The sequence below is a fragment of the Bison bison genome, unplaced genomic scaffold (genome assembly GCF_000754665.1).
Source record: "Bison bison bison isolate TAMUID 2011002044 unplaced genomic scaffold, Bison_UMD1.0 scf7180017864289, whole genome shotgun sequence".
Taxonomy (NCBI): domain Eukaryota; kingdom Metazoa; phylum Chordata; class Mammalia; order Artiodactyla; family Bovidae; genus Bison; species Bison bison.
Genome location: NW_011494861.1, coordinates 22,389,779 through 22,403,283, shown reverse-complemented (window position 1 = coordinate 22,403,283; position 13,505 = coordinate 22,389,779). Strand labels below are relative to the sequence as shown.

The following is a 13,505-nucleotide window of genomic DNA, read 5'->3' as shown; positions in this document are numbered from 1 at the left end:
TTTGGAACCAGTCTGTTGTTCCATGTCCAGGTCTAACTGTTGCTTCCTGACCTGCATATAGGTTTTTCAAGAGGCAGGTCAGGTGGTCTGGTATTCCCATCTCTTTCAGAATTTTCCACACTTTATTATGTTATTTTATCACATGTGCAGATTTGTGTGACCAGCACTGTAGTCAAGACACAGGTCTACTATCTCTCACATGCCACCCCTTTATAGTCACATCCAGCCTCTTTTCTCCAACTACCCCTAACCTTGGCAACTACTAATCTGTTTTCCATCTCTCAAAATTTTGTCATTTCGAGAGTGTTGTAGAATGGAATTATGTAGTATGTAACCTTTTGAGATTGGCTTTCTTCATTTAGCATAATGCTCTTGAGGTTCATCCAAATCATTGCATGTATTAATAGTTTATTCTCTTTTTCTGCTGAGTAATATTACATGGCATGGATGGACAACTGTTTTATGGAGGGACCTTTTGGTTGTTTCCAGTTTCTGGCTATTACAAATAAAGCTGCAATGAGCAATGTGTACAGATTTCTATGTGCACATAGGTTTTCATTTCTCTGGAGTAAATTACTAGGAATTTCACTTCTGGATAAGTATTTTTAGTTTTTAAAGGAATGGCCAAACTATGTTGCTTTTACCGTTCTGTGCTCTGTAAACAACGGTGAGCGATCTGGTTTCTCTTTCTCTGCATCCTCACCAGCATTTGCTGTTGTCACTGCTTTTCATTCTCGTTCTTCTTATAGGTGTGTCCTGATAATCTGTGGTCTTAATTTGTATTTCCCTAATGACTAGTGATGTTATGTTATAAAGATATAAAGTTTGTGATTAGTTTTAGCATTTCTTTTGTCAAATCATTTTATTGTCTCTAAGCCTCAACTTTCTCATCTGTAAAATGAGAGAATTTAACTGTATAACCCCTAACCTGACATCCCAGTTTGAAAATCCTTAGTATCCCTGGATCTACCTTGGATGAGTTTGTTTGCAAGTTGAAGAGCTTTCAGTTTTCCCTTTGTGCATCAGCTCTTCCCATCTGCCAACAATTGCCAAGGAATGAATCTTGTCCATGGCCTTCACTGACATTTCCATGAAACACATGACAATTCCCTATGTGCTTCATTTGGCCATATTCAGCATTTAAGTCACATCACCAAAGGCTAAGCAAAAAGATCCAGACTTTCACAAATTTATAAGGGACTTTATTAACTTTCTGATTCATTGTAAAGCTGCTTTGATTCCTTTGTTCCCAAGGTTCACTATGGAACATAGTTTTTGCTTTGTTAATTTTTATTTGTTGATTTTTGGCTGCAGTAGGTCTTGGTCGCGGCTTTCTCTACTTGTGGCGGGTGGGGGCTCCTATCCAGTCGTGGTGCTCGGGCTTCTCACTGCAGTGGCTTCTCTTGTTACGGAGCACGGGCTCAGTAGCTGCAGCTCATGAGCTCTGTAGTTGTGGCACATGGGCTTAGTTGCCCGATGGCGTGTGGAATCTTCCCAGACCAGGGATCAAACCTATGTCCTGCATTGATGGCCGGATTCTTTTTTAAAAAACTTTTTATTTTGTATTCGTGTATAGTTGATTAACGTGTGTGTGTGTGTGTGTGTATTTACATAGGTATTTACACAGGTATCCATGCTGGTAAAGAATCTGCTTGCAATGCAGAAGACCTGGCTTTGATCCCTGAGATGGAAAGATCCCCTGGAGAAGGGAAAGACTACCCACTCCAGTATTCTGGCCTAGAGAATTCCATGGACTGTATTGTTTTAGTCCATGGAGTCACAAAGAGTCGGACATGACTTTCACAGGTACTCATTCTCTCTCATACATAGACATGTATCCGTTCCACCCCAAACTCCCTCCCATCCAGGTTGCCACATAACATTGAGCAGAGATCCCTGTGCTATTTCATAGATCCTGTTGGTTATTCATTTTAAATGTAGAAAAATGTACATGTCAGTCCCAAACTTCCTATCTCTTCCTCATATTTTTCCCCTAACCCTGGCAACTTTAAGTTTCTTTCCTAAAGCTGTGAGTCTGTTTCATAAATAAGTTCATTTGTATCATTTCTTTTTCTATTTCACATACGAGAGATGTGATATTTTCCTTCTCTGACTTACTTCCCTCAGCAAGACAATCTCTAGGTCCATCTATGCCGCTGCAAGTGGCATATGGAATTCTTTTTAATGGCTGAGTAATATTCCATTATGTGTATATTTACCACGTCTTCTTTGTCTATCCCTCTGTCGATGAACATCTAGATTGCTTCCATATCTCGGCTACTGTAAACAGTTCTGCAGTGAACACTGGTGTGCATCTATCTTTTTAGACTGTGTTTTTCTCTGGATATCTGCCCAGGAGAGGGATTGCAGGGCCATATGGGAGCTCTATTTTTAGTTTTTTAAGAAAACTCCATACTGTTCTCCATTGTGGCTGTACCAACTTACATTCCTACCAGCACTTTAGGAGGCTTCCGTTCTCTGCACATCCTCTCCAACATTTATTGTTCGTGGATTTTTTGATGATTGCCATTTTGACTGGTGTGAGCTGTTACCTCATTGTAGTTTTGATTTTAATTTCTCTAATAATTAGTGATGTTGAGCATCTTTTCATGTGCCCTTTTTTTATGGCAGGTAGATTCTTAACCACTGGACCACCTGGGAAGTCCTAGAATATAGTTTAAAGTCAAAGTGAAGTCGCTCAGTCGTGTCCGATTCTTTGCAACCCCATGAACTGTAGCCTACCAGGCTCCTCCCTCCATGGGATTTTCCAGGCAAGAGTACTGGAGTGGGGTGCCATTTCCTTCTCCAGGGAATCTTCCCGACTCAGGGATCGAACCCGGGTCTCCTGCTTTACCGTCTGAGCCACCAGAGGAGCCCTTAGAGTAAATGATACCTTATAATTTTCATCAAGTATCAGTTGAGTGCCTACTATGTGCAGATAGGGTGAGGTACTGAAAAGAGCACAGCTCTCTATGGAGAAGGACCTGGGTTGGAATCATGCATCTGTCATTTATGAACTCTGACCTCATCAAGAAATGTAACTTATCTGAATTTCAGTGACATGGAGATAAGACCTGCTGCTGAAATTATGATGAAAAGAGACCATACATGTAAAGTGCCTAGTTCACAGTAAGTATTCCGTAAATGGTAGCTATGATTATGTGGGGCACAAGGCGTAGTTCCTGGAGAAAACCTAGAGGAAGAGACACAGCATGTGGCACACACTGTGCCAAGTGCTTTCACACACACACACACATCTCCTATGACTCCCACACTAACACCAGGAAAGAGGTACTTAACTGTTTTTTTTTAAAACTGAGGCAAATGAGGTTGAATTCAGACTGTGTCCTTAAGCAGCTTCCAGGCTAGCCACAGAGATCAGCTGTGCAGAAACAGATAAATTTCAGCACAGAGTAGCCAGTGTCCTTTGAGGGGCAGAGCCAAAGGCACTGAGGGATTGAGAAAGGGAGTGGATTCTGAGGACTGGCCAGCTGGGGAAGGCAGAAGGAAATTAGAGGATTAGAGCTTCCTCTGTCTTACTGGACATCTCTGAGTTCCTCGATGTCACCACCACAATTGCTGTTGACCTTGGAAGCCCAGCACAGCTGCTGCGGCAGGGGGAGGGGGGTTGAAGAGCGGGAGGGCAGCCCTGGGCTCTTCCAGCCCTCCCCTCTCTCTCTCCTCCCCTTCACTAAAGCAGTACTTATAAACAAGCCTTCCTATCTCCATTAGGCTCCGGAGTTCTATCCAACCTGTGTTTTTCGGCATTATCCCCAAAGGTCATTGTCAGAATTGTATTTCTTCTATTAACATGAAGCCCAGGGTCTATTTTACAGAAATACATTCCAGATTATCTTCCCTAGAATCATTCTCTATCATGTGAGCTTGACTTGCTTATAAGCACATGTCTGGGCCATTTCTGCACTTGATTTTCAAAACATCATTGGGTACCATTTTCTATATAGTCTGGCTCATAGTAGGTATTACAGAAAGTCTTTTAGTCAATATGCACAGTTATTGAATATCTACTATGTGCCAGGTACTGGCGTCTCGGGCCTCATGGAACATACATTCTATGAATGGCTGATTAACAAATGAAGGACATATGAATTTAACTTGAGTATCAATATCTGTGGCAGATTATTAATGAGAAATTGGAATAAATACACTCTGGCTTTAATCAAAGTATGGTGTATGCAGTGCCACACAAAGAAACGACTAATTCATTGTGGCAGAGGCCAATCCTTGAAAATGGCATCACTGGGCCTATAAACATGTCATCTTGTAGATGAATCACAGGTCTGTGAAGCTGGGCAAGTTTACAGATTTTTGAAATTTGATCTCAATTTCAGTTGCAAAGACCTAAATTGGGTTAGAGCAGCTTGCCTTTCATCCTCAACCCTCCTTGTTCCTCAGGGATCAATGACTAATTCAGCTTTTTAAAAGTCAGATGGCAGGCAGCCCAAGTTCTCAGCCTCTGGGGGTTACATCTGGTTTGGTGACTTCCGTGGTGCGTCACGCGGGGGCCACATATCTGCAGCCATTATGTGAGTGATATGCAGAGTATAAGCGTTGGAATCTTTTCAAGTACGTCAAAGGGCTGTATTTCAGCAGCTGATGAACTCCAAATGTTTTATTTTTTATTATTCCAGATTTTCCTGGAATTGTCTCACCTTTTGAGTTTGTGTCGTCTCTGTGTGTTCCCAGGATTCTTTATTTAGGCTACTGTCATCTTGCTGTTAAAAAGAAAAAAATAGAGCTTTTACTCAGTTCAGTTAGCAATGTCACCTAAGAATCTACACTGATTCTTCAAAAAGGGAGAAAAGCAGACTGCTTTAGCTTGGGAGTGAAAGTCTCATTTCTTCCTTGGTTTCACTTCCTTTTCCATTCTGGTTTCCATTCCCATTTCCATTCCCATTTCATTCTGGAGTCTCCTGTTCCCTGAATTTAGTTTCCATTTAAGAAGCTATTTTCTCAGAACCTGTTTTTCTCCTTAGTTGTTGCCACTTTCTGGCCCTGGTTTTGCATCTTCAGAGGTCTGGCTGCTGCCACAGCACTTGCCTTAGCCCCAGCCTCGGCTTGCCAGGGCTCCAAGCCAACTCAGCTTTACTGCTGCCACTCAGCCGCTCACTCTGACTGTCCAGCTCCAATGGACTCAGAACCTTCTGGTCCCAAACATTCTCTCATACCCAACCCTCACCGCGGAACAAAGGCAGATGCTCCTACTGGGTGCTGCTGCTGCTGCTGCTAAGTCGCTTCAGTCGTGTCTGACTCTGTGCGACCCCATAGATGGCAGCCCACCCGGCTCCCCCGTCCCTGGGATTCTCTAGGCAAGAACTCTGGAGTGGGTTGCTGTTTCCTTCTCCAATGCATGAAAGTGAAAAGTGAGAGTGAAGTCGCTCAGTGCAGCTAACCCTAAATGGGAGGAAGCAGGAGAGGAAAATATACACACGATCAATTCTCTTTAGCACTGTTTCCTATACTTCATAGGTGATGAGTAGGAATTGATGGAATTTGTATTTCAAGAATCTTCGTTGAGTTTCCCTGGTGGCTCAGTGGTAAAGAATCTGCCTGCCAATTCAGGAGACATGGGTTCAATCCCTGGTCTGGGAAGAACCCACTTGCCACAGATCCCACTTGTGTAATGTGTGTGCCACAACTGCTGGGCTTGTGCTCTAGAACATGGCCCTTGTGCCCTAAAGCCTGTGCTCCACAACAAGAGAAGCCGCCTCAATGAGAAGCCTGCACATTGCAACTGGAGAGTAGCCCCTGCTCACCACAACTAAAGAAAAGCCTGCACAGCAAGAAAGACCCAGCACAGCCAAAAATAAAAATTAAATAAATAATTTTTTAAACTTGCATTATTAACTAAATACTTCCAAGTGATGGTAGAAAGGAAATTTCAGAATCCTTAAGAATAAAAAAAACATATTAAGTATCAGATATTTGGGTCCCCAAGATGGCTGAGTGATAGCCACCGATTTTTTTGTTTAGTCACTAAGTCGTGTCTGACTCTCTGCGACTCTGTGGACTGTAGCCTGCCAGTCTCCTCTGTCCATGGGATTTCCTAGGCAAAACTACTGCAGTGGGTCACCATTTCCTTCTTCAGGGGATCTTCCTTACCCGGGGATCGAACCCATGGCTTCTGCATTGGCAGGCGGGTTCTTTACCACTGAGCTACCAGGGAAGCCCCCAAGATGGCTGAGAACTCTTTTCTCAGCACCTCTTCTCGGAACCTTCCAGAAAAAGGTGGCTGAAGGTAAGAACCTCTGAAATCTGTCCTGGTCCCTAATGCGTGTGTGTGGGAAGAGGAGTGTGGTTAGAATGTTTGGGATACCTAATTTCACAGACAAGGCAATAACAGGATAAAGTACTAAACAAAGAATGTTGATGCTGATGAAACCTTTGAAGAATTCAGATGAATCCTTGGAGTGCTCATCCTGGGCCCCTCGAACGTCATACGATCCTGAGTGGGATATTTCCCGTCTATGACTTCATTTGTAAGATGACACTGTTCTTTTGCACCAGTACATGTGGACCAGCTAATTAAAATACTGTACTGGTTCATTCAAGAAGTATTTACTGAGTTCCTACTACATACAAGGCATCGTGCAAATGGACTGTCTAATATGACATAGAAATTTAAAAATAGATCGCCATAAATAAACTCCATGATAGGGTTATGTAAAGCCTTTCAGATAATTTTAGCCATTTGTATACACAAATAGGACTTCTAATTCTACCATTTGAATGACTTAACCTGTATTTTTCCACCCTCACCCCTCCCTTCCAAACCAATTCATTTGTCTTAGTCTACAGCCAATTTCTATCCGTTTTCTGATGGTAGGATTAGAGCTGTCATGTAAGATTGTGCCCCCTACAAGGACATCTCACCAGAGGGGCAAACAGGGAAGAAAAACTCGACGTTCTGCTGGCTAAGCCATATGACCTGGCCTTGGTCAGCGTTCACCCAGAGGAAGGAAATAGTTTTCAAATTTGCATGAATGTCCCTTATATTTTAATTATGGCCCTCCTCAGTTGGTTCATGGGCCAGAGATGGAGTAAATGGACAGAGTTTAGTATTGTAATTAAATAAGATGTACAATAAAGATACATATAATGGCATAGATGGTGTCTGTCTAGCTACGTGGTAAGTCATTCATGTAGGTGGCTATATTTGGTGTTCTTTTTACTCAGCCAAGCCAACTATGGGGAAGCAAGAGAGAAGGAGAAGGACGCCACAGTGAAAGCTGGGTGAGTTCCTCTGGAACCCCAGTTTGAGCTTCTTCCTCAGCAGAGGGTCCCCATCAGCTAAGTGTTCCCAGAGATCTTGTGTCCAGGGGTCTGAAGGTATATTTAACCTACTGAAAGACACCAGCATCTTCCCTCTGAACCAAAGAGAGCAGGCATCAGAAGCCTCAGTCTCTAAAGGAGAAGCTGTTGGGCAAGTAGATCAATGAGAAGCTGCTTTCACCATCAGGGATGAAAGCTGGAGACCAAAAATACCTTTCCTTGTCAGGCAAAGGTTGGGGGGATGAGCATTATAAACGAAAGAAAACCAAGTGGTATGATTTAAAGAAAGGATTGCAGTCCCCCAAACTCCCCCAAAACCATATGCAAAATTCTGCCAGATTCATTTGACTTAACTCCTCTCGTGGCGAGTTAAGGTCAGGTGGACTGCTTACGAGTCAGTCTCACTCTGGGGAGAGTTCGTTTAATTATTTTGATTTCCTAAGTGCCGGCTGATTCACTGGAGCAAAACGAACTTTTGCTGGATTGAGAGGAGCCTGCAGAGGTTTGGCAGAGGTGTGCTATGGGTTAAACTGTGTATATCCCCAACTCAAGTCCTAGCCCCAGTACCTAAGAATGTGACCTTATTTGGAAATGGAATAGTTGCTAATGTAGTTAGTTAAGATGAGGTCCTATCGGAGTAGCATGGACCCCTAATCCAGTATGACTGCTATCCTCATAAAAAGGGAAAGCTGGATGCAGAGACCCACACACAGGGAGAACACCAGTGAGGACTGGAGTTACACAGCCACAAGCCAAGGCTCTACCAGCAGCTGGGAGAGAAGCCTGGCACAGACTTTTCCCTGGTGGCTTCAGAGGGAGCACAGCTCTGCCAACACCTTAATTTTGGACTTCTGGTCTCCAGAACAGTGAGATGGGAAATCTGTTGCTCCAGAGCCGCCCAGTCTGCAGTGGGTTGCTATGGCAGTCATTAGACACTAATGCACTGTGGGATGGGGAGAGAGGGGCGAGCCAGCGTGCTTCTGATGGGCTCTGGCTTTCCAAACACGACCACAGCCATACCTCCCACCCACATGTTCTTCCCACAACGTGACTTTGCCAATTTTCCCATTGAGTGTTGAGGTCTCTACACCCTCCCCTTGAACCTGAACAGGATTTTGTGACTTCTTTGACTAATTAGAGTATGGCGAAGGTGACATGGTGTGGCTTCCAAGGCTAGGCCACTTCTGCCCTTATCTCTTGGGACACTTGCTCTGAGGGAAGCTAGCTTCCGTGTAAGTGGTCTTGCTGCCCTGAGGCCACCATGCTGTGAGGAAGCCCAATCTAATCCACACAGAGAGACCACATGGAGAGCCCCAGGCTACACAGAGAAAAAGATGCCTGACCCTCCACCCTGAGTTGCTCCAGTCCTGCTCTGTTTTAATTCCAGTCACTATTTGACTGCAACCCCAAGCCAAAACTGCCTACCCAAATCCCCAACCCACAGAAACTCTGAAAGATATTAATGATAAAAACAATTGCTGTTGTTTTAAGCCACTAGGGCTTGGGATTTGTTACACAGCCTGCAGGGGTAACTGGAAGATGAAAGGACTTTTGAGAAAGGGAGCCCAAAGGGAAAGAGAGATGCAAAGATGCTGCAGTGAGATCAAAGGCTAAAAGACGGCAAAAGTCCAAAGAAAGAGAGGTGCTGAAGGCATTTCAGGAAGGACAGTGGCGGCTTTTTCTCCAACAAGGGCAGTGCAGTCAAGTGGAAAACATCTGGGCTGGAAGACAAATGACCCCACACCCCTCCGGTGCTGCTGCCCACTGGCACTTTGAGCAAATGCCTTTCCCTCCCTGGAGAACGTTTTCTGAACTCATGGTGTGTGGAAGAACAGCTCACCCTGGAAATGTGGAGCTAAAGAGCAAGAATTGCACCCCCCCCCCCCCCCCCCGCCACACACACATACCCGTGCATCAATTCTGGGGCCTCCAGGCACCCTCTGACTGTGAGGGGTTGTTCTCATGTAGACTCTTGCTGGGAGATACACCGACCAGCCGAGACAAGTATCTGACCACTTGGCAATCACAGTACATGAATCCAGTGACACTCCAGTTTATGCGCCCACAGGGATGCTTGACCTACACGTTAGGACAAAGACCCCAGACGCGGGCGATGAAAACAAGGTGTGACCACTCGGAGGGACCCTGCCCGAAAATGATCAACTGGCCTCCCTAGGGGACGACTATTCCTCAGGGCCACAACTGCGAAACCAATCTCTCCTTAGGTTAAAAATAGAAGAGGAAAAACTAAGTATGTAGTTCCTTGGAAATAAGGAATGAGCCAGAAGAACTTGAAAGTAGTGGGAGAAGCAGAGGAGGCCAGCTCTCTGATGGGACAGCTCATGCGTACGACAGAGGAGCCTGGGCCAGGAAAGCCTTGCCTGACTTTCTCTATGCTCTTTAAACTGCTTTCCTGGCTTTCCTCATACACTGTTATTTAAGTATGATATATCTTGGTCTGTATGTGCTTAACAAGAAAATATATAATAAATAGAGTTTAAAAAACAAGATGAATAAGAAGAGAGCTGAACATATTTCTCATCCACTATTCTTAACTCAGATAGTAGCCCGCCAGGCTCCTCTGTCCATGGGATTCTCCAGGCAAGAATACTGAAGTAGGTTGCCATGCCCTCCTCCAGGGGATCTTCTCAACCCAGGGTTCAAACCCAGGTCTCCCACATTGCAGGCAGATTCTTTACTGTCTATGCTACCAGGGAAGCCCAAGAATACTGGAGTTGATAGTCTACTCCTTTTCCAGGGGAATTTCCTGACCCAGGAATTGAACCGGGGTCTCCTGCATTGCAGGTGGATTCTTTGCCAGCTGAGTTACAAAGGACACCCAAGTAAAGACAATCCAAAGTCAAAAGATGATTGTGGTGATAGCACAGTTGTTTTTAATGTTTAATTAGGTTATCAAATATTTCATAGATTCCAATAGCTGAGCATCTGTAATCAACAAATATGAGCTAATGAAGCAAGAGGTCCAAAATTATCAAGAAATAATGTAATCTTGAGCCACTTGTAAAACAAAGGTACAAAATCATCCCTTTATATTACATTTATATGATAACTCTCTTTATGTTATAAAATCCCCAAGGGATAAACAGAGATGCTGCTAGTGTGTTACTGGATGTCTCCTCACCACGTCCTTGCCCTTGCCTCTGCCTTTTCCTCTTCATCCATACAGACATTTTTATTACATGTTAAGTGTCGGGCAAGGCTCTGGCAACACAAAAAGGCTTTGACTATTAACATCTTTGATGAGAGTACTGTGCAGTTGGAGAGACAAGACATTTATATAGATATAGCACCTGAATCACTGTAAGTGTCCATTCAAAATATATCGAGTCCCTAACTATTCTAATTGTAAGAAGAAACCATTCCAGAAATAAAGCTGCTCTCTTCACAGTGCAACGCTGCTTAAAAGATGGTATGGAAATTGCCCATGGCAACCCTAAAAGCAAAATATCAAACACAAATGTGCTCTTATGCAACTCGGCTGGTGCTAGGAAAGAAACGAGGGGTGGGAGCTTCATCCATGGAAGGAGGTGGGGACAGTGGAGCAAGGAATAGCCCTGGCACACTGAGAATGTCTGTACCTGTAACTGTGATGATTAAAGCCGGAGGCAAATGTCACAGTCGAGAAAGAGCAAAGGTCAAGTCTATGTACACGTTTAAAGTCAGCTGTCAAAGTTGGGTCCGCCAACCTCAGAGCTGAGGTGTGTGGTCGGACAGGGTCGGTGAAGTGGGACAGATGAATATAGAACTGACGGTCAACCAGAAGACCAGTGGCCACACAGGGGCAGGATGAGGGGTACGTGATGGTGAGGATTTTAAGAGGCTGGAAAGAGTAAGGAGGATCAAGGGAATCCTAATTCTCACAATGGGACTTCTGTTTATTCCCAGTGCAGATGTATAGAGAAAAAGCACATATATAAAGGTGAGTTGAGCCCATCTACAATAAACCTATAGAGGAACGGTAGAAATTAGAACTGAATCCTCTTCTGGGACATACTATCATTTTTACATTAAAAGATGGCAGTTGGGTTCATGTTTCTGTATTTCCACTGATGGTGATAATGTCTGATTATTATTTTTCTTACTTTCCCATATAAGACAGAAGGACAGATCTGACAAGGGATATTTCCAAGATGCCCAACTACCAGGCAGAGCTGCCATAAGAACAGGGCCCTTCTGCTTCCTCTTAGGCCAGGAAAGGTGTAAAATGATCCCACCATTCACAAGCTGTTGTAGAAACTCACTGACTGTCCTCATGGAATGGTCCCACCTGTCTGTAGGGTCACAGTCATGGCACCCACAGCTTTTGCATAGTAAACATTTTCCTGAAAGAAGAGAAAAGCCTTTTATGATATAGTGAGGTGCCCATCATTGGTGGAATTCAAGTGGAGGCTAGATGCTCAAGGCAAAGGCACTGGAGAAAACATTTCTGGCCTTGGATTGAAGGTTTCTCCCAGCCCTGAGGTTCTCTAATCTACCTGCAAACCACTGTTGACAAGTGGGATGTAAGGAAATGTGTCAGAAGAGCAGCTGTATTTAGAGGAAATGTGATAAAGGATACTAGTGGTAAAGAACCTGCCTGCCAATGCAGGAGATGTAAGAGAGGTGGGTTCAATCCCTGGGTGGGGAAGATCCCCTGTAGGAGAGCAGGGCAACCCACTCCAGTATTCTTGCCTGGAGAATCCTATGCACAGAGGAGCCTGGCAGGCTACAGTCCATAGGATGGCAAAGAGTCAGACACGACTGAAGCAACTTAGCATGCACATTCTAAAAGATTCCATCAAAAGAGCCTGATACCTGACAGTCTTTAATTTAGAGCCAAAGAATTTTGTAGCTCCTATTTTTCTGCCATGTGTAGAAATGTACATAGATTACAAATGCGTAATCCTGTAATATCCGTGTCTGTTGCAGCTGTTATCAAGAGCTTTAAGTGCTAGGCTTGAGTCCATATGGGACAGAGGAGGCCATGGTTCCTAGAGAAGAGACAGTTGGAAAGCAGCCATCTCCCATCAGTGTTCTGGTGTAGAAAGGTAGATGACTTTGTTTTTCCCTGAAAGAAAAAGAGTTTGTAGTCAGATATGTGTGCATTTTCCTTATAGCTCAAAAATAAATTATACAGTGCTCAGTAAACTCTGAGATTCAAGGGATTAGATCTGATAGACAGAATACCTGAAAAACTATGGACGGAGTTTCAGGATGTTGTACAGGAGGCAGTGATCAAGACCATCCCCAAGAAAAAGAAATGCAAAAAGGCAAAATGGTTGTCTGAGGAGGCCTTACAAATAGCTGTGAAAAGAAGAGAAGCAAAAGGCAAAGGAGAAAAGGAAAGATATAAGCATCTGAATGCAGAGTTTCAAAGAATAGCAAGAAGAGATAAGAAAGCCTTCCTCAGTGATCAATGCAAAGAAATAGAGGAACACAACATAATGGGAAAGACTAGAGATTTCTTTAAGAAAATCAGAAATACCAAGGGAACACTTCATGCAAAGGTGGGCACAATAAAGGACAGAAATGGTACAGAACTAACAGAAGCAAAAGATATTAAAAAGAGGTGGCAGGAATACACAGAAGAACTATACAGAAAAGATCTTCACGACCCAGATAATCATGATGGTGTGGTCACTCACCTAGAGCCAGATATCCTGGAATGTGAAGTCAAGTGGGCCTTAGGAAACATCACTATGAACAAAGCTAGTGGAGGTGATGGAATTCCAGTTGAGCTATTCCAAATCCTGAAAGATGATGCTGTGAAAGTGCTGCACTCAATGTGCCAGCAAATTTGGAAAACTCAGCAGTGGCCACAGGACTGGAAAAGCTCAGTTTTCATTCCAGTCCCCAAGAAAGGCAATGCCAAAGAATGCTCAAACTACCGCACAATTGCACTCATTTCACATGCTAGTAAAGTAATGCTCAAAATTCTCCAAGCCAGGCTTCAACAGTACGTGAATTGTAAACTTCCAGATGTTCAAGCTGGATTTAGAAAAGGCAGAGGAACCAGAGATCAAATTGCCAACATCCGTTGGATCATAGAAAAAGCAAGAGTTCCAGAAAAAAAACATTTACTTCTGCTTTATTGACTATGCCAAAGCCTTTGACTGTGTGGATCACAACAATCTGTAGAAAATTCTTAAAGAGATGGGAATACCAGGCCACCTGACCTGCCTCTTGAGAAACCTGTATGCAGGTCAAGAAGC

General features: G+C 43.8%; 1 protein-coding gene across 2 annotated transcripts in view; it reads right to left on the bottom strand.

Moving 5' to 3' along the window:
* Positions 1-2,828: 2,828 nt before the first annotated feature.
* Positions 2,829-13,505, bottom strand: part of LOC104996038 (major histocompatibility complex class I-related gene protein) — a 27,570-nt gene continuing 16,893 nt past the window's right edge. Inside the window, exon 6 of one of the 2 annotated variants that reach the window (XM_010850177.1) lies at positions 2,829-4,736. In XM_010850177.1, coding sequence (XP_010848479.1) covers positions 4,729-4,736 — 8 coding nt within the window. In that variant the 3' untranslated portion in view covers positions 2,829-4,728. Of the gene's footprint in view, positions 4,737-10,164; positions 12,362-13,505 lie in introns of those variants that run through there. The other variant, XM_010850176.1, reaches the window with a different exon arrangement.